General features: G+C 42.6%; 1 protein-coding gene across 3 annotated transcripts in view; it reads left to right on the top strand.

Annotated features, from left to right (window-relative positions):
- The first annotated feature begins 10,008 nt into the window (after positions 1-10,008).
- Positions 10,009-26,527, top strand: part of mvb12ba (multivesicular body subunit 12Ba) — a 172,080-nt gene continuing 155,561 nt past the window's right edge. The window contains exon 1 of one of the 3 annotated variants that reach the window (XM_041194178.1): positions 10,009-10,063. Coding sequence is in view for 1 of the 3 variants with exons in the window: in XM_041194177.1 (XP_041050111.1) it covers positions 10,487-10,537 (51 nt within the window). In the remaining 2 variants the exon portion in view is untranslated. Of the gene's footprint in view, positions 10,064-10,461; positions 10,538-25,212; positions 25,359-26,527 lie in introns of those variants that run through there. The other 2 variants (XM_041194177.1, XM_041194180.1) reach the window with 2 other exon arrangements.

Below are 26,527 nucleotides of genomic sequence, written 5' to 3'. Positions count from 1 at the left end.
TCGGCACTGGGTGGCTGTCCCGTTCTGCAGGGCGTTGGCGCTGACCACCGCTGCTGCTGCCTCCCATGCTGGATTGGTGACCTTGCTTGCTGGTCTTCGCCAGAGCAGGGGTAGAGAATTTCACAGCGGGCCTCCACTGCTCCAGTAGGCGCCAAAGGGAGGTGTCACTGAATTTGAGGGCATTATGTTTCCTCCCTTTGGTAGCCATTGACTTTCCAGCAGCTTCCGAAACCTTAGGGAATGCGGGCTCTGTGCAGGGGTGCCCTTTAAATATGGCACCCAGATTCCTGAAGGCCTGAGGAGGCAGCAGGGTGGGCAAATCAGGGGCTGCCCTGCCAGCTATCCAGCGTATTTCCTCGAAATGCATTATTAATGAGGTGGGACGCACCAGGAATGGGATGATACGCTGCAAAAACCCACAATTGCGGCCAGCGGGTAAAATGTCCTTTTTCCCACCAGTTATTGAACTTTGTACAAATCTGGTATGATTCCACCAGATGATTCTAGTCTAATTTGTTTACATATTGGATGACAGCATTGATCCATATGCATGCAGCTGACTGCCAGAAGAAACTAATAAAGCCATAGAAATTTCCCACCTAGATGTTCAAAATAGCAGTCACTCATTTGTGTAAATAGCTGAGAGGAAGGGCATCTGACATGGTAGAAAAGTTAACACATGCCTTTAACTGTAATTAATCTCATTCAAGCAGAATTTTGTTTTGGAAGTACAGCATTAATTGTTCTTTTTTATTCTTTCTCATGACTTCTTACCATCTTGGACCATTTGTTGGGCAGAGCTTCATAACCCACCTGTAAACATTCCTGACCTTTCTCCTGATTCCTTTTATGTAGCCTCAATATCTGCAGCACCTTCATGTTCTTAAGGAGGCATCTTCTTTGGACATAAATTTGTGTCTAAGATGAGAAAAGGACCAATGACACTTGGAGCATACTCACATTTCTTAGGTTTGGTGTTGGTGCAAAGATGAAACTGCCCTGTATGCTCAATTTAATGGGTGATTAGATGGGTGCCAAAGCCCAGTTGCATCTGAATAGCGCCAGATTGAGAATCCCTCCTCTAAGGAGGCCCACTGAGATTCCTTTCAGTGTAAGCTGGGCCCTGATGCCCAGGTTCAAGGTAGATTCAGGGTCAAAAGTCACTGGGTAGGTGTCTTCCCCTCCACCTGTCCTGTCTGCCAGCACTGTCGCTAGTTATGTGTGATGTAAAAGGAACATCTGGGATTGAAGAGACTGAAGAGGTAAACTCATGTCCTCCAACAATGGAAGGACAAGATCTACCCACATTGGCCTCACCAAATATCTTACAATTAACTATGGTGTGAAGCTTCCACTGCTTGCTGATCTGTGAAGAGAAAATGTTGTCGTGTCAAGAGTTGTTCTTCTTCAGTGGAGACATCAAACCAAGCCCCTAGTGTTTGTTATGGATGTTAAAGGGGTAAGGTATGTGGTTCATCAAGCCTGCTCTGACATTTTGTTAGTGATGACAGCTCTACCTTCACTGTCACTGGGTCAAAATCCCGGAACTCCCTCCCTAACATCACTCTGAATGTACCTACACCACCTGGACTACAGTGGTTCAAGAAGGCAGCTCACCACCACCTTCTCAAGGGCAACTAGGGATGGGCATTAAATGCTGGCCCAGCCAGCAAAACCCACACCCCATGAATGAATATTTTTTTAAAATCCCAGTTTTCTGCCTTTTCTAGATATAGCTAAGTACTTTCAGTTCCCAATTAGAAATGGTCAGCCATGGTAGCACTCTTAAATCTAAGTCCTAAGGTCATGGGTTCAAGCCCATTCAAGAGGGAGCACATAATCTAAACTGATGTTTCAGTGTTGCACTGAGATATATACTGTCATTTTGGCACTGTCTCCCTGCTCAGTTGGACATATGAGATCCCATGGCACTACTCAAGGTTCTCCTAGTTTCCTGGCCTGTATTTATCCTTCAACCAACATCGCCTAAAAGCATGTTTGTAGGACAACACTCTGTGCAAAATGGCTCCTGTGTTTCCCTGAATAAGAATAGCAACCAAGCCGTTACTGTGGCATTTCCCTAGGATGCCCGATCCCTCCCTGGTCTAAAGGCCTGGGCCTTACCTTAGTTTGGGATCCATTGCTCTTCTTCACAGGGCCCGCTTGAAATCCCAGCAGCACCCACCACTTAGTACTGCTGCTGCTGGGATAGCTAGAGCTGCCGGCCGATCAGATGAGAGGCAGATGTCCCACTCTCAGCTTGTTAAGGGGATGAGGAATACATCACCACCCTCCCCCCACCCCGTAAAATTCAGCCCATGGGGTGTCTCCTGCTTTATTATATTGGTCCCATGAGGTTGAAATGCCAAAGTAACTCAGCAGGGTCTCTGACCGTTATAGGATTCTGCTCAGGAACAGCTAGACTTTTATCAAGCTCTTCCTCTACCTCTTCAGCATCCATGATGAGTATTTCCTCTTGAAAATGAGCTATAGTCAGCTTCATGTTGTACTGGTAGTACAGAGGGCAATGTTGAGACTTTGATGCCCCTGGGATTGAATTCTTTTTGTTTCCTTTGGAATGACAGGATGGTGTATAGTAAGTTCTTACTATAATCTGATCAGGATATCAGATTAACAGTCCATGCTATTTTTCATTGTTTTACAGTTGCTGAATCACATTTATCATAACAATTATGGTAAGCAAGTAAGGATGTCCAAACCAACTAAACCAGTTTCATTTCTTGCAGCTGGTATGCCACCCAAGTCTTCTATGGGGTCTCGGCCTACAGATTTCAATGGAATCTCCTCAAAGTGGGTAAGCAGTTTCTATTTGTGCTCACCTGTTATAGGGGAATCATGTCTCACCAAAGGCCAATTTTCTTTACTGCAAGCCAAACAATCATGTGCTTTCAAATGCATGGAGCTGAATTCACCATCTACAGAATTGTCTCCAACACCAGCTGTACTCTGTATTTCTTGGTGAGTTGACCTTTCACTTGCTTGAACCTGACTCCATCTAGTAGAAGGTGTATTGTTTCTATTGTGAAATTAGCTTTCCACAATTACTGCCCGTCTCCCATTTTTGTAAAAAAAAACTGCCAGCCTTCATGGTTGGATTGGTTCAGTTTTCACTGTTTATGCAATTCCAGCCGGTTATTAAATTATTTTAGATTAACTCTACTGTTTGTAAATGTACTGAACCAAACAAGGTAAAGTGGATGCTCAGCCAGTTATCATCATAACCAAGGGAGTTCTCAGTGACTCTTCATTTGAGTGCTATTTGTAAGGCACTCAATTTGGTTAAAAGCATGCAAAGTACTTGATTGTGTTCAAAAGGGAAGGAAAGAAAATCCCATTTAATGTGTACCAAGTACACTTTCATCCTCACAGAGTATTTTATAATTGCCAAGTCAGATTCAGGGTGTTGTTAGTTTTAAAATTTCGAGCAACGCTTTGTTACTCTGTGAGTCAACTCACACATTTTAGGCTGATTGCTCTAGGCTGCATACCATGGGAGAGGAACCTTCCATTATATATTCCCAAAAGGGTAAACACATGGGCGTCATATAAACAATTGTACCAAGCTAATAGGCCCCATGAGAAACAATTAAATTCAGGAAGTTATTGGTTATTCTTATGGATGATCAGACTACAATTAACTTTAACATTCTGCAACTGAATGAAATAGTTAATGCCTACAAAAGAATGATGTCCCTTCACTTGGCTGTATTCTTAGGAAAATCACTAAAATTCCATCACCAGCTATCTGCCAAATAGAAATCCATGCTATTAGTGTAGCCACATACCTGTTCTGTATATTTGTCAGGATAGTTGCACTAGTGTTGCTGGGTTGAGTTTCTGCGTTTCTTCCCTTTATCACACATGTTGGGAAGCTTGGTACTCCCAATATAGTTACTTTGCCTTTCATATCCTCACAGGCACCTGTAATGGTAGCTTTGCCTTTTCATATTCTTCGCCTGTAAATGGACCATCATTATTTGAGATTTTCAAAATTTCAAAAGTTTCTGAGATGAGAGATAGCTTCCACAGACGAGCAGTTGGTCGCAAGGAGGTATCAAATTTGAATCATCATTATAAGAATGAGGGGGAAGTTAGAATTTCTTCTTCACACCAAGTGTTTTAAGGACTAGGATTATTTCATCTCCAGGCGTAATTATGATAAAGACTATAACAACACTTAAAAGGAAATTTGATAAGTGTTTAAAAATATGAAAAGATACAGGAAAAGTGCAGGGGAGTGGAAACTGGCTAGACAATTAACTCCGAATCAATTGCCTTCTATGGAGGTTTATTTCACATATCCACCATTCTATTCTATTGGGGAAAATAGATTTTTTTCTAAGCTGTAATCTTGAAGGGTTGGGTAAAGTAGAAGGCTATTCTTGCACTGTTTGGTTTTAAAAATAAAAACAGCATTATTAGGAAGATATCATGGCTAATGAACATGCCCAGCATAATTTTTCAAACTGGTATCCCCAGTTGCCAAGAAGTCTATGATGGGATGAAAGGTGATCAGGGAATCCCCAATGTTGTCAAACCTTTGTTAGCAAATTTTACATTTCTGAAATTATTGACATAACGGCATGTTATTTCTGTTGCCATATACTAATGCAGCCATGTTTCTACAATCATAACATGACTTTCTTTAGGTTAGCCATCTCTGGATGAGATGTTAAATCAAGGCTCCATCTGCTTGTTCAGATACATTCTTGTGAGATGCCATGACACAATTAGAAGAGGAAGGGTGAAATTCTCCTGACATCCTGGCCAACATTCGTCCTTCAAGCAACATCACCAAAACAGATTCATTGATCATTTATCTCAGTGCTGCTTGTGGGATTTTGCTGTGCACACACCAACACTTTAAAAAACACTGAGAATGTGGAAAAGTACAAATTCAAGTTGATTTGTTCATTCATAGTTGACATCATTTTTGAGAGGCTAGCATAGGTGGAGACACTTACAGCGAGCCTCCCCATAATTAAAAGTTTGCAAGGCATAATGTTAAAAGAGTAAGCTTCAATGGTCTAGATGGCCTGTTCTTGCTCTTGATTTTTCTAATATTCTGAACAATGGATAATTACTAAATCCATTTTAATATAATGAATACAAATGCTTTAAAGAGGCACTCCCATTATTGAAAAGTGTTTTTCAAATCCTTTATTCCTGTGTTTGCAAAACAGTAATATGATGCCACATCTCATGGCAAAGAATCATTATGCTTGCTGCACATAATTTCATCCATTTAAAAATAGCACCAGGCGTGCTGACTGCTTTTTCTCCAAAGATCAAGACATTGCATCAATTGTTTCCCTAATGTAGTAAACAATGCCCCAAAGTTCACCATGGTACCTAGGAACAATGATGCAGGTACAATTATAGCTTGAAAGGATCGAAGGGAACTGTTGACACCTCAGAATAGTGTCTTGAAGAATGTTAGTGCCTTTGATAGCAAATGCTATTTTCTTCTGTTTTTGATATTTATGTGTTTTTATGAAAATCTTTAATGAAAAATATTAAAATATTGATTTACTTACATACTGAATTCGCACTCACTTGAAATTGCCCATTTTTTGAACAGGTTAAATGAACAAATTTCTGAATTTGTTCAGTATACTTTGTCATCAAAAAGAGAAATACAAATCAGCAGGATTTCTTGTTCAAGGACACTCGTATAATTTAAGATAATTTTTTTTAATGTCCAGCTTAGTGAGTTTGCTTACCTTGGTGCAACATTTTTTTGGTAGTCTTTGCAATCCCTGTACACCATGGGTTTAGAAGTGTAAACAATTCTTAGACTTTTTCTTACATGTTTGATGTTTCTTTTGCGAGTGTAACTATATTTATGTATCTACATGTATTTTATACAGATTGTTATTTCACCTAATTTGCAGAATTTGATGATATAACCAATGACCCAGTTTGGAAAACATTGTGTATTGGATACAATGATAATTTTTGTTTACACCATGTTGCAAACATCGCTAAGGATTTTACACAGGAGGGGCGGACACTGAGCAACTGTAAAAGAGTTGGAAAGATGACGGAATGTACAGTGGAAAGCAAAGATTTTGACCAAACTTTAAAAGGTTGAGCAAGAAATAGAAGGAATTGGGGGTGTAGGGGGAGAGCTGCAAAGGGTGGGGTTGATTTAGCTAAAGGCTCTGCCAATGTTGATGGATTGGAAGGAGCAGCACATGCATCAAAGACACGCCTGGGACATCATTGCAGCGTTTGGGCAAGCAGACCTTGGTGTGGGACGGGGTACATATGGCACAATTTTGGTTAGACTGGAGTTTGTGTTGCATGGAACTTGAGGGGCTAGCTGGAGGTCAGTGATAGATTTCTAAGAAAATGTCGTGGAGGTGGAAGTAAGTGGTTTTAGTAATCAATGGGGCATATAGCTTGAAACTCAACTCATAGTTGAACAGGGCATTACATTTGCAAATTATCTAAGTCACCTTGAGCAATTGGCCTTAGTGAGTGATCGTGTCAGACGCAAGGATACATCTGGCAGAAATGAATAAGACAAAGGTCAGTCTTCTCTGTTGAGTTGGAGAAAATTATGATCCATCCAAAACTCGATCTTGGGCAATCAGCCCTGGCTCTCAATATCTCCTTACGTGTGTTGGTCTTACAGCAAAATGGAACATAAAAGAAACTGCCCCCACGACCTTCATGATATATTGTATATTGTGTTACAGGTGGATTATATAATATTATACAAATAAGGGATGCATGGATGTAAATTTAAAGCTGCAATTACTTTGTGTGGTTTAGAAAATTGTTGTAAACCAAGCTTTGTTCTTGTGGTTTATGACATAATTGAAATGTCTTGATAAGATTACTACCTTCTAATTCACTTCCTGACAAGCATTATCACATATGTGCAGTATAAAGTTCTAACCTGAATAGTACAACCGTGAAACCTTAGTGCCAAAGTTTTCTTTTAACAAGTTATAAATAGAGCAACAGCTGGCCCAACAACTTTCCCTTCCAAAATCGGTACTGGCTCCCAAGGCTCATTTTAAATCTCCTCTGTCTATAATTATCTTTCCGAGCTTTCTCTGTTTTTGGAATCAGCAGTCAGAGTTTAGACTGAAGTTGGCAGTCAGGAGAGAGAGTGCACCAATTCTGGCTCTGCTCCCTGCTATTGAGACCCACCAATAGTACTTCAACTCCCTCCCCTCTTGCAATAGTCAGTGGTAGTTCTGTTCCCTGTTGCTTTCTCTTTTTACTGTTCCTTCCTCTCTCTCTATCACTCTCTCTGTTTCAAGCCCTTTTTCCCCATTTTGGAGTCACAAGGGATGCTGTTGCTGTCTGCAAATATTAATTTTAAACGTGGGACCAGATTGCAGACTGACTCTCTTCCAGTACGTTTTTGAATTTCTAACTTCCGTTCACCCACCCAAAACTGATCTGGAGTTAAAATGGGGCCTAATTATTTCTAGATTTTGAGTGACCTGTTTAAGTTTGTTTCTGATCAGTCTCATTCTTATTTAATCACAGTTTTCATACCTAACATATCCTTGGTATTGCCAGCTTTCCATAAGTACTCACATTTTATATGTATTTCTTAACTCAAAGCTACACTCTGGGGGAAAAAATGGAGATCTGGTTGATTTGGGATTATTTGTTGTTTTTTATGGACTCCTTTCATCAGTTATTTAATGAGGAAAGAAGGCAGATCTGTCAACATAAGGAAATTGTTAACAGTGAAACTTATACATATGCAATCAAAAGATTGAGACCCATTTCAAGTCCTTAAATAATTGGAACTTCCTTTATTTTTGGAATGATACTTAACTCCAACTTTTAAACCCATATATGTGTGCACATGTATCTGCTGAGTCCCAGTCACTTTGAAAATGTTATTTCGGCTTGACATAAACAAACTTTGTGATTGTAGCAGCAACAGAATAATCCAATGTTTAGATACTTTATTAGAGAGCATACACAAGAAAATTACTTTTCGAGTCCAGTGATTTTTTTTATTCACTCATGGGATATGGGCTTCGCTGGCTGGTCCAGCATTTAATGCCCATCCCTAGTTGCCCTTGAGAAGGTGGTGATAAGCTGCTTTCTTGAACCACTGTAGTCCATGTGGTATAGGTACACCCGCAGTGCTGTTGGGGAGTTCCAGGATTTTGACCCAGCGACAGTGAGGGAACAGCGATATATTTCCAAGCCAGGATGGTGAGTGACTTGGAGGGGAACTTCCAGGTGGTGGTGTTCCCATCTATCTGCTGCCCTTGTCCTTCTAGATGGTAGCGGTCGTGGGTTTGGAAGGTGCTGACTAAAGAGCCTTGGTGAACTCTTGCAGTGCACCTTGTAAATGGTACACACTACTGCTACTGTGTGTTGGTGGTGGAAGGAGTGAACGTTTGTGGATGTGGTGCCAATCAAGTGGGCTGCGTTGTCCTGGGTGCTGTCAAACTTCTTGAGAGTTGTGGGAGCAGAACTCATCCAGGCAAGTGGGGAGTATTCCATCACACTCTTGACTTGGGCCTTGTAGATGGCGGACAGGCTTTGGGGAGTCAGGAGGTGAGTTACTCATTGCAGGATTGGTGTTATGTAGGCTGGAAGAGGCAGCACCCTAAACAAGGGAAATGAAAAAAGACTTGCACTCATATAGGGCCCTTCACAATCACAAGATGTCTTAAAGCGCTTTACGGCCAATGAATTACCTTTTGAAGTAGGGTCACTGTTGTAATGTAGGAAATGGAGCAGCCAATTGGTGTAAAGACAGTTCCCGCAAATAGCAATAACCAGATATGTTTTGTCGATTGAGGGATAAACATGGGCCAGGATGCACCAGGGGGAACTCCTGTGCACTTCTTCGGAATGTGGGACCTCTTGCGTAGGGCAGGGCGGTCGTCTGATACCCCCCCTCAACACTGCCCCCCCCGGAGGTGGATCAGCCTGGAGCCCCCACAGACCTTCTTGCAGCAGAAAGGTGAGGAGGCGTGCCAGCTCCAACCCCACACCCCTCTCAACACTGCCCCCCCCCCGGAGTAGGATCAGCCTGGAGCCCCCACAGACCTTCTTGCAGCAGAAAGGTGAGGAGGCGTGCCAGCTCCAACCCCACACCCCTCTCAACACTGCCCCCCCCGGAGTAGGATCAGCCTGGAGGTCTGTGGACCTGGAGCGCCCCCCCCCCCCCACCCCCCTCCCACAGCGGAGAGGTGCGGAGGTGTGCCAGCCCACTGACCCACCTCAGCAGAGAGGGATGATGAGCTGGTGTGGGTTCAGTCAGCCTGAACCCCTGAGTCCTGTGGGGTTTGGGGGTGGGGGGGGGGGGGGGGGGGGGGGAGGGTGGTGAGGGAGTGGGGGAGAGGGAGGGAGAGAGTGGGGGAGAGGGAGTGAGGGAGTGGGGGAGAGGGAGGGAGGGAGTGGGGGAGAGGGAGGGGGGAATGATTGACAGCTGGGCTCTCGTGCTGCCTGGGGAGAGGGAGGGAGAGAGTGGGGGAGAGGGAGGGAGGGAGTGGGGGAGAGGGAGGGGGGAATGATTGACAGCTGGGCTCTCGTGCTGCCTGGGGAGAGGGAGGGAGAGAGTGGGGGAGAGGGAGGGAGGGAGTGGGGGAGAGGGAGGGAGGGAGTGGGGGAGAGGGAGTGAGGGAGTGGGGGAGAGGGAGGGGGGAATGATTGACAGCTGGGCTCGTGCTGCCTGGGGAGGGGGGGGGGGAGGGAGGGGGAGTGATTGACAGCTGGTCTCGTGCTGCCTGTGGGGGGGGGGGGGAGGGAGGGGGAGTGATTGACAGCTGGTCTCGTGCTGCCTGGGGAGGGGGGAGGACGGCGCAGGAGCAAAAGGAGGTGGGAGGTTGGGGGGGGGGGGGAGATCCGGCTCCTTTAATTCGAATGTTAAAAGTCAAACCGCCGCCGCTGGTCTTTACTGAAGAGACAGAGACACAGAGAGTGAGAGGGGGGAGAGATAACCTGGGTTTCCCTTCACCTCCACCCCCCCACCCCCCCCACCCCCCTCTCCTCCTCCTCCTCCTCTAACCAGCCGCTAGTCGCGAGTGTTGGTTTGTTTTTTAATTTGGTAAGGATTTATCCTCCTCGTTTTCCCCGTTGTGTTTTATTCCCCCTCCTCCTTCCTCTCCCCTCCCTCCTCACTGCCGGCGGCTCGGCTCCCCCCCCCCCCTCCACCTCTCCCCCTCCACCTCCACCCACCTCCCATCAGGCGCGCGCTGTGCTTGTCGGCCCGGCGCACGGCTTGACGCAAGCCCGAGGCTTGAGGCCTGAGGTGGAGGGAGAGAGGGGGAGGTGAGGGGTGAGGGGTGAGAGGAGGGGAGGGAGGGAGGAGGGAGGGAGGGAGGGGGGGGGACTGGCTGCCCCTCTACTGACTCGTGTCTTTTGTGTTTTTTTTATTAATTATTTATATTGGAGGGGGGGGGGGTTGGGTTGGGGGGGGTTGTTGGTTGGTTTGGGGGGAGGGAGGGAGGGAGAGGGTGGGGGTTTGGCCATGAAAAGCTGCTTTTGTGTCAGACGGAGAGACGAGGTGCCGCAATTAACAGTTAAGTTTATATTGTGTTTTTTTTTTTGGTTGTTGTGTGTGTGTGTGTTTCATTTTAATAACAAAAGTTTCACTGGGCTGGGATTTCTCTGTAAAGTTGAAGAGATTTATGACATTTAAATGTGTATAATATCTATATTTGTGTTGGTTGTTGGACTCATGCAAGGCAGAGAGAGAGAGGCCTTCAGGCTTTTAACGTTTAATCAATTTATTGTCTGAATTTCACCCCCCCCCCCCCCCCCCCCTTACATTTATAAATGTTTTATTTATCTTGACCCCCCCCCCCCCCCCCCCCCCCCAATCTCCTCTCCATTGTGGCTTTTATTGAGCCTAGGAAGCATTTTTTTTATTATGTAGTGTCCCCATATTTGCCATCCTGCATCTTTACTGTTGCATCTGATTTAAACCTGGCCAGTTCCCCCCCCCCCCCCCCCCCCACCACCACCACCACCACATAGGCAGCTTTATTGCAGTTCAATACAGAAATACCTTGGATTTTATTTCCACTGTTTCCGAAGGCCCAGCTTTTTATTGGAGCAGTTCGTGAATTGATATTCCACATACTTGCACCGTGCTTTATGGTATCACTTTTATTAGCTTGCTGAAGTCTAGGAATTAAGTTAAACCCTGCGTAGTGCAGTGAGGTTTTTTTTTCTCTCCTCAGTCCTCAAAATAAAGCTTATTACTGTAAAATGTTAGAATTGCTTTGGGGAAAGTTTCTTATAGCACACTTAATATTTTAGTTATCTACAAAATGTTTTTTTTTTTTAGTGGCAAATACAGGGATCATGCACTTCATTGGTGACCATGCCAAATTGCAAATTTCTGTTGTAAGCCCAACTGATAAGCTTCTGTGCTATGCCACAAGTTTAGTTATGATAGTGTCTTGCATGAATATAATTTTACGTGTATATTTTTGAGAGCAGCGTCAGTAGTGGGAGATATATAATTTAAATTACTTTTACAAGTGCCTTTGTAGTGTATGTAGTTGACGTGTCTCTGTCAGATCTTGGATTGTAAGTTTTTTTTTGCTACTTTGCCATCCAGTTTTTTAGATCTTCAGTTTCTTAAGTCTGGAAGTATTTCAGTCTGTGAAGTATTATGCATTCCTTGCAAAACTCTTCCTGATAAAGGTTATGTTTCATAAAGTATTTAGGTCAGTATCCACTTTTGTATAACCTGTTGGAAAGATTTGGTGTTATAAAATGTAATGATGGCCCAGAGTAATTTACCCTCCTCCTCTTGAAGACATTGACTCTTGTGGAACATGTTCTATCATACATTTCACAAATGCTTACTTTTCTTGAGTGAGTGTAGATTGTGAGGCTATTTAACTGTAAAGAGCATCACAGCCTAGTCTGATCCTGTTGATGTCATACATGAACTTGTCAGCTTAGGTCGTTAGTATTTGAGGCGGGAAACCTGACAGATTTTTCACATCGCTAGCCTGAGATGGAAGGGACAAGTATTATGTCCCACGTGTGATCATCTAACTCAGCATAGGTTGGGAATCTAAATAGAGTAATTGTCCGTGCCTTTATAAATTGCCAATAAAATAACGGAAAATGCTGGAAACACTCAGCGGGTTATGGCAGCATGTGTGGAGAGAGAAGCAGAATTAATGTTTCAGGCTTGTGACCTTTCATCAGGAAAAGTTCGAAATGTAATAGGTTTTGAGTGCGACCAGGACAAAAGGCCTGTGATAGGGTGGAAGACAGGAGAGATTGAATGGCAGAAGAGTTAATTATCCAAGGATGCTGGTGCTAAATGATGAGAGCCCAAATATCTTTTGTATAAAACCTGAGATGCCTTGAAGTACGTGTGATCACTTCCCGTTCTGTGTGCTACGTAACTTCAATTACATAGATTGGAGAAGTTAGGACTGTCTTTTCAAAAAGAGAAGGTTGAGAGGAGATTTGATAAAGGTATTCAAAATCATGGATCTGGACAGAGTAATTCCATTGGTGGAAGAATTGAGAAAAAGAGGGCATAGATTTAAGATAATTGGGAAAAGAAGCAATGGTGACATAAGGAAAAACTTTTTCATGCAGTGAGTGGTTATGCATTGTGTAAGAGTGTGGTGTAGTGGCAAGTTTTATTGAGGCATTAAAGAGGAAATTGGGTTGTTATCAGAAAAAGAAGTAGTACAGGGCTATGGGAAGAAGGCTGGGTGTGGCATTAGATAACCGTTAAATTCTTGAACCATAGTGGAAATCATTTCAGCCTTGAATATATCCAATGACTTAGCCTCCACAGCTCTCTGGGGTACAGATTTCCAAAGAATCACAGCCCTTTGAGAGAAAAAAAAATCTTCCTCTTCTCCGTTTTAAATGGGTGACTCCTTGTTTTGAAACGGTGTCCCTAGTTCTAGATTCTCCCATGGTGGGGAGGGGGGGGGGGGGGGGGGGGGGGGGGGAGAGGGGCGGGGGAGGGGGGGGTGCGGACCTCCTCCCCGCATCTACCCTGCCAACACCCCTCAGAATCTTATAGGTGTCAATAAAATCACATCTCATTCTTCTTCATAACATATCCACTTCACCCCAAGAATCAATCTAAGGAACTGCCTTCAACGCAGCCATGGTGGCTAGCTTTGGTCTACAAAAGACCAAAGGCATCTCAGTCCATTCGAGAGAATCAATTGGTTATATAGCTTGAGGGACACCAATCCACAATAAACCTGGGGCAAGGCAAGGAGACAGGCCTCCTCCATGAGGAGGTCATGAGCCATCTCAGCTGGTATGGGGATTGAACACATGTCATTTTGCATCACACTCTAGCCATCTAGCCAACTGAGCTAACCAACCAAGGTAACTATATACCTCCTTAAATAATGAGACCAAAACTGCATGCGGTATTCTAGGTATTGTCTCACCAATGCCCTGTACAGTTGTAGCAAGACTTCCCTACTTTTTATACTCCATCCCCTTTGCAATAAAGGCAAAATTCCATTTTCCTTCCCAATTACTTGCTGTTGTACCTGCATGCTAACTTTTTGTTTCATGTACAAGGGTACCCTCTGTAGCACAGCATTCTGCAGTCTCTTTCCATTTTAATATGTTTCTTGCCACCAAAGTGGATAACCTCACATTTTCCCACATCATATTCCAAATTTTTGCTTGCTCGCTTAACCTTTACAGACTTTTTGTGTCCTCCTCACAACTTGCTTTCTCACCTATCTTTGTATCATCAGATTTGGCTACAATACACTTTGATCCTTCATCCAAGTCATTGTTATGGATTATTTGGGGAGGTGATGGCACAGTGGTATTGTCACTGGACTATTATTCCAGAGCCCTAGGGTAATTCTTTGGAGACCCGGGTTTGAATCCCACCACGGCAGATGGTGAAATTTGAATTAAATAAAAATCTAGAATTAAAAGTCTGATGATGGCCATGAAACCATTGCCGACTGTTGTAAAAACCCATCTGGTTCACTAATGTCCTTTAGGGAAGGAAACCTGCCGTCCTGATCTGCTCCGGCCTACATGTGACTCCAGACCCATGGCCATGTGGTTGACTCTTAAATGCCCTCTGAATAAGGGCAAATAGGGATGGGCAATAAATGCTGGCCCAACCAATGATGCCCACATCCCATGAACGAATAAAAAAAACTATAAATAGCTGAGTCTGCAGCATTGACCAACCTGTATATAACTGCTTTATCCTGACCCACTGTTTTCTGTTAGTTTGGCAATCCTCTATTCATGCTAATATATCACCCCCTAAAACCTTGAGCTCTTCTGCAGTAACTTTTCATGTGATTCCTTATTGAATGCCTTTGTACACTACATCTATTGATTTCCTCTTCATCGGTAATACTTGTTACATTTGTCAAACACGACTTCCCTTTCATACAACCGTGCTTAATTGTATTATGATTTTCTAAATGTCCTACTACTAATGCCTTAATAATGATTTCCAGCATTTTCCAGATGACATTTGTTAGGCTAACTGCCCTATAGTTTCCAGCTTCCTGTCTCCATCCTTTCTTGAATAGGAATGTTACATTTGTGATTTTTGAATCCACTAGGTTCTGTCTAGAATCTAGGAAATTTTGGAAGATTACGACCAATGCATCTACTATCTCTGCAGCCACTTCTTTTAACAGCCGAGGGTGCAGGCTATCGGGTCCAGGGGACTTGTCAGTCTTTAGTCCCATACGTTTGCTAAGTACTTTTTCTCTAATTGTACTTGTTCTAAGTTTCTCCCTCCCTTTTGCCCCTGATCTTCTACTCTTACTAGGATGTTTTTATTGTCTTCTACTGTGAAGGCAGATGCAAAAGATTTGTTCAAACTCTTTGCCATTTTTTTGTTTCCCATTATTAATTATTCAGGCTTAAATTCTAAGGAAACAATAGTTACTTTAGCTACTCTCTTTTTTATAAACTTGTAGAAGCTCTTTCTGTCTGTTTTTATATTTCTTTACTAGCTAGCTTACTGTCATCTATTTTCAACCTCTTTCTTTTAGTCATCCCTTGCTGGTTTCTAAAATGTTCCCAATCTTCTGACCTATTACTAATCTTCTTAACATTGTATGCCTTTTCTTTCAATTAAATATGATCCTTCACTTCCTTAATTAACCATGGGTGATTCACTTTACGCACATTTTTTGCAGTGAATGCTAATTGCTATAGGAGGCACCAGTAAACAAATAACATAGGAAAAATAAGTTAATTTAAAAAGGATTGAAAGTTTTTGTTTCTCCCTACACACCCCCATAATTCAGTGGATAAATATACATGTGCTTTAATACTAAGGCATGCAAGCCAGAACTATCCTTGGGTTTATCTCTAATTCCTAACCTTTACTGTGTTTCCCAAACCGAGCTGGGGTCATAATAGTTACTTTTAGCATTCTCGGAGGTGGAAAATCATAGAGGACTATTGCTATTTAGAAAAAAAAATTCTGGGGATGTGGGTGATCCCACATCTATTACCTAAACAGTTTTGCCCTGATTGTTTTTACAATGGGTGATTTTCCAGTTCATAGTGCATTAGGAGTAATTTGAACCTGTTGTGTTTTTTTTTTATCAAAATGCTTTCATTGTCGTTTTGTTTCCCTGCCGTCCCACAGATTACCAGATTTATTGAATTTATTTTCACGATTTACCATGGTGAGATTTTTAATGATGGTATTTTGGTTTTGAGTCCAGTAGCAGAATCGGAGTACTCTGAAACCCACTCTTAAGGAGAGTTTTGTATCCAGACCATTATTGCTGCTGATCATTGATCATTGCTGTTTGGAGTTTGGGACTGACCAGAATAAAGTAAGCAGTGCTCCGTTACTTGTCCAGGTTACTTCCCAGGATGTATCAGAGCACTGCTGTCTCCTGTATCATATTACGTGATGCGTTCGTGGTAGCAGATGTCAAGAGAGAGAATATGAAGCGTTTGGAAAGATGATAAATATTGTCGTGGCATGAATATTGTATTTTAGGTTAAATTGGGTTGCCACAAAATTCTTGCCAAATAATGCAAATAACATTTTCTTGTATAACAGTTGATAATCTCTGTTTATAGATTTAAAAAAAAAATCTATTGTGTGCTCATGTGGCAACGTAACTCCATATAAAAAGGAAATCCGTTTACCTTGCGGTTGTGTCGGTTCAGGATTTTTGGAAACTGCTTTTATTTTTGTACGTACAGCATTGAAAATTAGAATGGCCATTTACATTTATTACATCTATTACATTTGCTGCATTTCCAATCTGACAGTTTACTGAGAGCGCTTAATTTGTTTGTAGTGGACGTTAGTCATAGGTAGTGAATTGTTATTCTACTTTTGCCGTTTCCTTTTCCTCAGCCCCTAATGCCAAGACTTGCATCGAATAGTCCAGATTTGCATTTCAGTGAATAATGAAGACCATTTTAAAAGTCTGAACGTCAAGTTGTTTTTTTTTTCAGAAACTTAATACGTTTGTAGGATGCACTGATCTTTGCATGAAAATGTGCTTTCATTCTTTGTAGGACCTCAACAATTGTGATGGTGTCGTGGGATGTTCACCTGTTTTTGTAAAGGTAGTCTTGCAGCACCAGTGGCAACGTTGTGGCATGTGCGAGACAATTCAAGAGTTGCTCGTGATTTGTTATGTGGGTTTTCTGTTTCTGGCTGTGAGCTGTCATTTGGATCCGTTCTGGCCAGTTATATGGAATTTCCCATTAATTAAATAGGAACTATGTGATTATTCGTTAAAATCCATGCCCCACCCTTCAGGTTTTATGAGTTACATTTATATGCAACATTGGAGTAGTTTTACACTGGCACGTGGCACAGGGCAACTAGGGTTGAATCCTTGCATATAGGTAGATGTTTCAGCGGCTTTAGTTTTGTTGTTTCTGAAATGATTTTGCATATTGAATTCTGTGTCCTTGTGTTACAATGGTTATATGTGGTAGTTTAATTGAGGTTTTTAAAAAACCTTGTCTGCAGAGGAAGATGAAATCTAAAAGCGAGACGGTTCTGGGGGGTTGTAAGTAATTGTGGAAAAAATGATATGGTGCTCCACAGCCATTTGATGATAGATATTCAATGGATTCAACAGACACATTTAGGGAGGATGATTGTCATTCACGTGTAACAGTTTGGTGAGGATGTGGCGTTTTCAGTCGAATGAAAATGAACTATATTAATTTGTTGCCAGAGGCCAAGGGGTAAATTCCATTCTTTTTGAAACTTCCAGTAGAATGAACAATAGTTTTAACGTTAATGCTGCCAGCAGCTTTAAAGTGTTTGGGTTCCCCTGGATGAAGAATTTTTACAAAAAAATCCAGCTTGTGCACCATGATAATGAAACAAACCCACACAAATTGTTTAATTGCCTGGAGTAACTGTAATACTTTAACTGTACACTGACATATTTTGACAATTTTAAATAAGACTTTTTTAAAAAAAAAATCTCTGCCTGTCCTTCCATTTTCCTGCACTTTCTTTCATCTGTATTCTAACTTCTATTGTACTTTTAATCCTATTTTCTTCTAGTTTTGCTTATTTATTAAATTCAATCTCTCTCCTATCAATTTCCTCTTGGGTTTCTCAATCTCCATATGGTGCAAGTAAGGCTAAATTAGTCTCTGGTTAAAATACGGATCCAAGTTGTGTTCTCTTGTCACAGCACTGAACAACTTTGTTAAAGCTGCCTCTAATTCTGCAATTGCTGGATTAACCTCTTCTGCAAAGATCAGGGTGACATTCAAAGCTCAAAATGGTTCAAGTGCCCGGGGAATAGCTTCGAGCTGAGCAGTGCTTTTTTTCAGTTGAAGTTCAAGAGCTTAGATCCGACCACAGTTGGTTGGAAGAGTGTCTGTTTCAACTTTCTAGCATCTCAGAGCCTGCTTCTCTAAAGTTAATTGGTGTATCTGTTGTCTAATTAGCATTGCCATGAGCCATATTTAGTGCATTGGTTTCAGTGTACAGCATGGTAAGTCATAGAGAAACCAGTGTGCTTAAACGTGTGCTCCCGGTCCACCAAATCCTCACCCTTAATTTTGAATCACTGCATGGCATCACCCCTTTTCATCTCTGTAACCTCGTCCAGCCTCCTTTGAACTCTGTATTCCTCCAATTCTGGCCTCCAATGCATCCTTCGCTCCCTTAGTCCCACAGTAAAGGCGGCAGCCCTGCCATTGAAGAGTCTGCTCGCACCAGTCTTGGACCGCAGTTCTGGAATTACCTTCCCCACCACCACCTTTTGAGATCCTCCCTCAAAACCTACTTCTTGGACCAAGCATTTAATTATCTTTCCTAATATCTCCTCCTTTGCCTTTGGTGTCCATTCATGTCTGATCACACTTTTCTAATGTGAATTTAGTTTTAATGTGCTTTTTTGTATATGGTCTAGTTTACAACCAAGTGGAAAACCTTGCCTCACGTGGTGGGCGGAATTTTCCATCCCAGACTAAGTCCCGGGATGGGGACAGGTAGTGTTTTCTGGTGCAGAGGCTGCCGGCAATTTGCGCAACCTGGGCCTCATTAATTATGTAGTCGGTGGTTTCCTGATGTATCGCTGGATGGCAAGTGCCCCATCGTCATAGCTGGGTGCCATATTTAAAAGGTGCCCGGACAACAACCTACACAACGTTGAGGGAGGAAATAATTCAAAAAGGGCAGAGAGCTCTGGCGCCCACATTCAACGACGCCTCCCTAGGCGTCCTGCACGACCAAATGGAGGCCAGGAGGGACGTCCTCTATCCACAGGATGGGAGGAGGAGGAGGAGGCTGGGCAGGGAGACTAACCCTGTATGGGATTAAGTCTCCAGGGCAGTCTGTGCCCAGCGCCTCCAGCAGAGGACTGCCCTGCAATGCTGCAAAAGGATTAATGAATGACCTCATCAGCGTCGCGAGGGTAAGTGAATCCTCAATTGGCTGACTTTGGGGAGCAGGCAGCCCAGTTGGCAGGGGTGAAGTGGGACAGATCCATCAGAGATGGAGAGGTTGGCTAGTGGCCTCCATCCAGTAAGGATCCACGCATGTCATAGAAACCTAAGGGTCAAGCGTTCCTCCATGCTGGAGGCAGCTCATGCAGTCACTCGCGCTCTCCTTTTCCACTTACAGGTGCCACCAGGAAGAGGCAAGGCCTGAAAGTAACAAAGCCCTGTCCAGCACTCAGACAAGCCTGGAGAGGAGTGAGGACATTGCAGAGGGAGAAAGTGCACCTGTAGAGGCAGCACAGCAGCTGCCTGCACCCTCCACCAGCCCAGAGATACACACTTCAGTGGGTGAGAGGTCTAGCTTAGGAAAGGTCTCTCATTATGGTGGTCACTGCATGGATACGTGTCCACTGTAGGAGGAGGGAGGGTCAGCCAGGCTCACTGGCACTTGGAGGAATGCTGGGGAAGAGGCATCTGCGTGGTTCGTGCTCAACGACGGGCCTGTAGAATTGGTCTTCCAAGAGAGAGGCAGCAAGAGATGGGGGAAAATCAAGCAGAGGCATTAGAGGCCACTCGACAGAGTGGCACATGGAGGGGTTTGTATGCCTGTTGGCTGGTGAAGTGCTGACCTGTTCATGCATGGAGGCCTCCACGGGGAGGGTGGCGGACTCCCTGGAGAACCTGATCCAGCAGAATCTGCCAGAGATGCACTCAGACCTGCACTCCATTGCTGCAGCCATGGGTGAGCTTTTGCAATGGCTACACGAGAAAGGGATGGGGCACCGTGACCTCCCTCCAGGTGCCCCTTCCCCTCGAGGAATCAGGCAGGAGCCCTCGGGCATCCAAAGGATGGAGGAGCGGCAGTTGGGCCTCCACTCAGAACTCTCTGAGGGTGTCCGGCCCTTTCGAATCCCCCTTGCCTGTGACTCCTTCAGCCTCGTCCTCTGTGACTGAGGGCGGGGGGAGCCAGCTTCCCCACAGCAGGACAGCCAAAGTAAGCTGGTGCCCTCCAGGCCTCTGTTCTCTAGAGGACGACTGCCAAGGTCAGCAGGCTGCCTCCACTCCTGCTGCGAATGTCGGGGGAGCACTTAGATGAAGTGGTAGGGAAAAGAAAATGAAGTTGTTCTGATTTTACAAGTGGTTGCACGGGTGCACTATGATTATTACACTTATCACACTTCTGTAAATATACTTCATTTGCACTTTAATCGTGTCTGATGTGGTTTATTTGCTACAGCCCTTAAGCCTGTGCGCACACACCCCTCTCAGCACCCACATTCTTCCGAGGGGCACCCCATGTTTCCCCCAAATAAGGCAGATGCCGGAGACAAATGTCTTTGCCAGGCCCCTTGTGAGTCATGTGCCAGATAGAAATCGGAAAACACTGATCTATCTTTTGTTCTTCTTTTGCTTCTATCACCCAGAAGAATTGAAGCAATTTTTGGCATTCCCTGTTCCGTTGTGAACTGTCAGATTTGGAAAGTTTGGTGACCTTTGGTTGGGTTTTTAGCTGTGCTGCCATAATTTGGAATTCAAGTTATTTTCAGAAAATTTCAAAGCTCTTATGTTTGCAGTCTTTCATAGCCAATGGTTAGAAATGGCTGGCCTAGCTTATTTGCAATGGTCTTTGTGGAGCTGGGAAATGATTAAGTACCACACTTCCTGTTCTAAGGTGTCCTATGTTTTGCAGCTGTTGCAGTGGCTAGACGGCCTATGGCTTACTGGTATTGTTACAGATAGTACGACAGTCATGGTGACCAGATGGTTTACCTGGGCTGGATCTTTATCTGTAGTTAATTGTGTACTGTATTGAAGATGGAAGCCCATTTAAATTAAGGAGAAAAGGGTGGTATGGATGCAGAATTGGCTCAGGTACAGAAAGCAAAGGGCTGTGGTGGATTAATGTTTTTCAGACTGGGACGTGGTTTGCAGTGGTTTTCCAAGGATAGGTTTTGAGTCTATTACTCTTTTCAATTTTTATAAACAACTTAGACTTGGGTGTAGGCGGCAGCATTATAAAGATTGCAGATGATATGGAACATAGCAGAGCAGTAGCGTGCTGAAGATAGTTAGAGGCTGCAGGATGACATAGACGGGATGGTGAAACGGGCAGAAGCATGGCTGATGGAGCTCAACGTGGAGAAGTGTTAAAATGATGTACTTTTGGGAGGACTAGTATGGAAAGACTAGTGGTCTATAAATTACGTGCTTTTGAAAAGTATAAATGAACAGTCTTACGATCAGGTGAGGAGGGGTTGAATGGCTCCCCTCTTTTCCCATTCCTCGTTTGACTGCAACATGTTTTTTTTAAAAGGACATGTTTGCCAATTCATTGAGTGTTTAACTGTTTACTAAAAAGGCAAACACAGGTTGTCTTGAGTTTTAAAGAGAAGAGGATAGTTCTTAACCAGGTCTAAGTAAAATAATAAAAAAATGCTCTGCCTTTCACACACTCACTTGAAGCGTATACACACACACACATACATACATACAAATAGAATAGAGTGGGAAGATAGATTAAGCAATTTAGAGTCCAGCACAATTAAAGGGGTATACGACTCTTGAAGGTTGTAATTTGGCTGTTTTCAGGCTGAACTTGGTAGTCCTGCTGCCTTTGGCATCAGGGTAAAGATGTAGATTGATGATTTATCTGTTCTTTTGGACACAGTGGCACTGGGTTGAGTTCTTTTTAAAAATCTCTGTCTGCAGCATCTGGATAGTCAAAATCAATAGACAGGGTTCAAAACTTGGATGGTGTGTGTGTGAGGGAGAGAGAAGAAACCCACTCAGGGTCTTGTTCCTTAAGCATCTGGCCTGTTCTGCAGAAAAAACAGTTGCTTTAACGCAGAAAGGGTTGGCTTGTTGCATGAACCTCTCACCAACTGCCCAGTGACCCAAATTTAGTCATGGCCCAAATGTATTTCAGTTCTAACTTGGTTAGATCATGGTTAAGAATTCCTCTCTCAGCCAGGGTCCCATTGTTCTAGAGGTTATGTCAAATGGTTTGTCACCATCCAGTTGAGTATCCAGGTATAGTCTGGACGCTTTGCTAATGGGATAGGAGATGGCCCCCGTTCCTACTCCTCCAAGGCCATTGTCGCTGATGCGGCTTTGCAGATGGATTGTCTCGATTTCAGTGGTTTTGGAATGTAGAAGTTACAGTGATGCAAATCTACAGCCACCTTTGGTTGTGATCCCAAGTCATTGGAATTGGCTAAAAAATGAATTAGGAGCTTCCGGCCTGTAAATTCAAACATCATTTTTGATACAAAGCATTGTTTCACAACAACGGAGAAACCTTAATGATTATAAGCACCCACCCTTAAAGGCAGCAGAGCAAATTAAAGCAGTTAAGCAACACATGGGTTACTTAGGTTCATATATTATGGCCTGAGATCAATAAATGACCTTTGAAATGCAGAACATCATTGAATATAGTTCATTACAGGTGGCAGTGCAAACACAAAAGCACATTTTTAGCTGAGTTATGATAGTTAAAATTTGTCTTTTTTCACGTACAGAGAAATTACTTCTTAGAGAGTGCTTTCTCTTTACTTCTAACACGGAATCTGTAATGTAGATCTAAGGCTTCTGCTTTAGGCAAAAATGAACAGTCTTTCTGGATACCCAACAAATGCTATTGGGCCACCCCAGTGGTTTATCATCAAAAGAATGTGACTTGTGTTTGATGGTAATCACAATGGTGCATCATCTGCCTTGAACTCTGCTTTGTGCATGTTATAGTGTTTTCATCATGTTACTAGACAGGCCACAGCAAAGTTTGCCATTTACTGACGTTTTTTTTTCATATTTCAACACTTCTCACCCATCATAACTGGAATCCTGGAATCCATAAGCCTTGGGTAACTGACCCCACCAACCCGGCCTGCCTTTTACCCCATGTTCTGTTTCTGTTGTTTTTCCAGCAAGGCATTGGCCAGTCTTGCACTTTCTTTTGAATTTATGTAACGAAGCTTCTCAGCCACTATTTTTTTCTTCAAGCTTACATGCAGCTAAAGAAGGGGGGGGGGGGCGGAGAAATTAATTGCTCAAAGAAAAACTTGTTAGAATACCGTTGGAAAAGATCAAAATGAAAATGGAGTGAAAGAAATGTTTAAAAGTTAGAAGAGAATAAAGTGAAAGTTTATAAAATTGGAAAGGTATTAAAAATCTTAAGGAAGGAGAAATTTGACTATATATCCTGTATAATATAATGTGGAAAATAAATGATTTATTGCCTGCTCTTTTCTGTCCTAATAAACAAGGAAAATGTACTTTTGCCTTAATAACCATCTCTGTAAGGATTGTTGTAATGTCTGGCAGTTTTTGGTTTAAATTGCCAGTATATGTAAAGTTGTACGAAAGCTGCTTGTCCAGCCATAAGTGGCAAACTTAACTTTTCATTTTATGTGATTAATGAATATTATGAGGAAGCTTTAGAAAGTACGCCATAGTTAGCTTTTAGAAACTAACAATTATTACGATCTGTTCATTGCTGTTCAGTATGCAGGCAATAATATGACTTAAGGCTGGTTTTAAAGTTTTAAAATTAAACTACATGTAAGATGAAAATTTAGAGGTGTACTGTACGATGTCAAGCTGTTTTTAACTTGCTTACACCTTACAAGCATTAATGCTGGAAAGCTCAGGCTTATATTTGAGGTTTGTAAAACAAGTATAATTTCACAGGTTTGAACCTTTTGGTACTGGTAATGTTTTACAGATATTTTATACTGAAGACTGTCTGAAGGACATGTCAGAAAATAGCAGGGCAGCTTCCTGATTTTGAATGTCCCTTTTGTACAGTGGGTTTTATCTTGTGCCATTGGCAATGCCATACAGTAAGCCTAATGTTAAACTGCCAGGATTCACTGGTTTATGAAATAATTGAAGAATTATATAGCATTACAATTAAATATTGGGAAGACTGAAGCCATTGTTTTCAGTCCTGTTCCAAACTCCATTCCTTTGCTGTTGACTCCATTGCTGACAACAGTCTGAGATTAAGATTAACAGTCTGTTCGCAACTTCAGTGCCATATTTGACCCTGAGCAGAGCTTCAAACCACATATTCATGCCATCTCGAGGACTGTCTATTTACACTTCCATGACATAAACAGACAGCCCCGTCTCAGCTCATCTGCTGCAGAAGCTCTCATTCTAGAGTTCATTACCTGTAGACTTGTCTATTCGGAAGCACTCATGGTTGGTCTCCTATATTCTACTCGCTGTAAACTTGAGGTCATTCAGAACTCTGCTGCCTGTGTTTGTGTTTTAACTTGCACCAAGTCCCAGTCATATATCACCTCTGTGCTTGTTGACCTACATTGGCTGTTGGTGAAGCAACGTCTTGATTTTAAAATCCTCATACTTGTTTTCAAATTCCTCCATGGTTTTACCCTTTCCTATCTCTGCAATCTTGTCCAGCCCCACAACCCTCTGAGAAATCTGCACTCCTCCAATTCCGGCCTTTTGTGCATCCCTGGTGGAGTGATTATAATCATTGGTCGCCATGCTTTCAGCTGCCTACGCCCTATCCTCTGGAATATCCTCTCTACACCTCCCAGTCTGCCTACCTCTCCTTTAAACTTCTTTTTGACCAAGCTTTTGGTTGTCTGGTCTAATATCTGCTTACGTGGCTCGGTGTCATATTTTGTTTTACAATGCTCCAAGGTGCACCTTGGGGCGTTTTATTATGTTAAAGGCGCTATACAAATATAAGTTGTCTCATTCTTTACCACGTTTCTGAAGAGCTAGTTTTACTGCACATAGTTGTTCACGTAACAGATTAATTCTAGAAGATGAATAATAGTTATCCATATAGGCAGCTAGCTACTGTCTTGGAATACATTCTGCTAATGTGGCAGTGAAGTTACTATTTCATTATTGCTGCTTAATTAGGACAGAATAATTTTAGACTTGTATGGAGTTCAGGGAGTTTCATTATTATGACTTAAAATTGTGTAGGTGGTTTCGGAAAGTATTTCACAAAGGTGACCCTCTAAGAATGACTTGGGGCAGTTCTTGTCTCAACATGTTCTTATAAACCGTAATGGATTATGTTGAGGTTTTGAAAACTGTCTTTTAATGGTATCAGTCAGAAGTGATATAACTATAATCTTGACTAAGCTGCATATATCACCTCCAATTCTAGAGTTGAGGTTGAACTAACACTCAGTTTTTAAACATTTGAAACATTTACTCTGTGATCAAAATGCTCCTTTCGTTGAAGTGTTTTTACTTTGGAATTTGTCCAAAGCTAATTAGGTTTTTGTTTCACTTCCTGTTAGGTTTTTTTGCTTTCGGTGTTGTGGTTTATCTTGGCTACGCAGTAAAGTCAGACTTTCTAAGTCTGCATTGCTTTGTCAATTTGAATTACCTATCAGGATAAATGAGACCAAAGTTCCCAGCATTTTTCTAATCAATAGTGAACAGAGCTAGATTGACTTTGGAAGGTAGGAAAAGAGCCATTAATGTGAACAAACTTTACTGAAAATGTGTAATGGATATTTGTGATAAGCTCTAGTGGTGTACGCAGGAACTGATTGGTATTGCTGCTTTCTGCTTCACCCTCTTTCATGGTACCTGTGAGTTCGCTTTTTCCACCACCTCCCCCCCCACCCCCCCCCCCCCCCCCCCCCCCCCCCCCCCCCCCAAACCTCCTGCAACCCTTGTTCTGTTTCTAAAGCATCCATTTATTAATATTAAACCTCTGCAACTAAACCTCAGGCAGTGGCGTTGTGGTATTGTCACTGGACTAGTACTCCAAATACCCAGGGTAATGCTCTGGGGACCTGCGTTCGAATCCCACCATGGCAGATAGTGAAATTTGAATTCAATAAAAAAAAAAATCTGGAATTAGAAGTCTAATGAAACCATTGTTGATTGTCATAAAAACCCATCTGGTTCACTAATGTTCTTTAGGGAAGGAAACCTACCGTCCTTACCTGGGTTGGCTTACGTGTGACTCCAAACCCACAGCAATCTACCTTAAATGCCCTAGCAAGCAAATCAGTTCTCAAGGGCGATTAAGGATGGGGAATACATGCTGGCCCAGCTAGTGATGAAGAATGAATTAAAATTGCCATGGATTGTGGATAAATTTAAAATGATACATTAAGAATTTGGATCTGTTGTAGATACTTCTACGATTCAGTGGCATCAGTCTCCCTTAACGAGCCTGAGTTTTTGTGGGAGGAGTTGGCTTGTATTGCTCTTTCTATACTTGTTCAATGTCATAACCCAAGGATGTAGCAATAGTATCCCGAAGCTATCTGTATTTCACACACACATCTCTTCAGTCTTTTTGAAGGCAGACCAAGTTAACTTAGTGCAAGGTGAGGTTATTTTGGTTTTGATTGTAAACTGCTTTATAAAGATGAAACAGAGGGTGCAGTGGGTAAGACCAAAATTGTTAGTTTAATCAGTATGGTATATCAACTGGAATTATTGTAATGATATAAAAGAATGAACATGTGATATCACACCACTTGATGGGTTGTCTTACTGATTTTAATGGAATAATCCTGCACCCTGTAATGGAGTCTAGTTATCGAACCACCCTCCCTACAGTACCTTGTCTTTTGCAAAATACTGACTGCCTTTCTGGTGTCTTGTGTTGTGA

This window comes from Carcharodon carcharias, chromosome 8 (genome assembly GCF_017639515.1).
Source record: "Carcharodon carcharias isolate sCarCar2 chromosome 8, sCarCar2.pri, whole genome shotgun sequence".
Taxonomy (NCBI): Eukaryota; Metazoa; Chordata; class Chondrichthyes; order Lamniformes; family Lamnidae; genus Carcharodon; species Carcharodon carcharias.
This window is presented reverse-complemented; position numbering and strand designations above follow the sequence as displayed.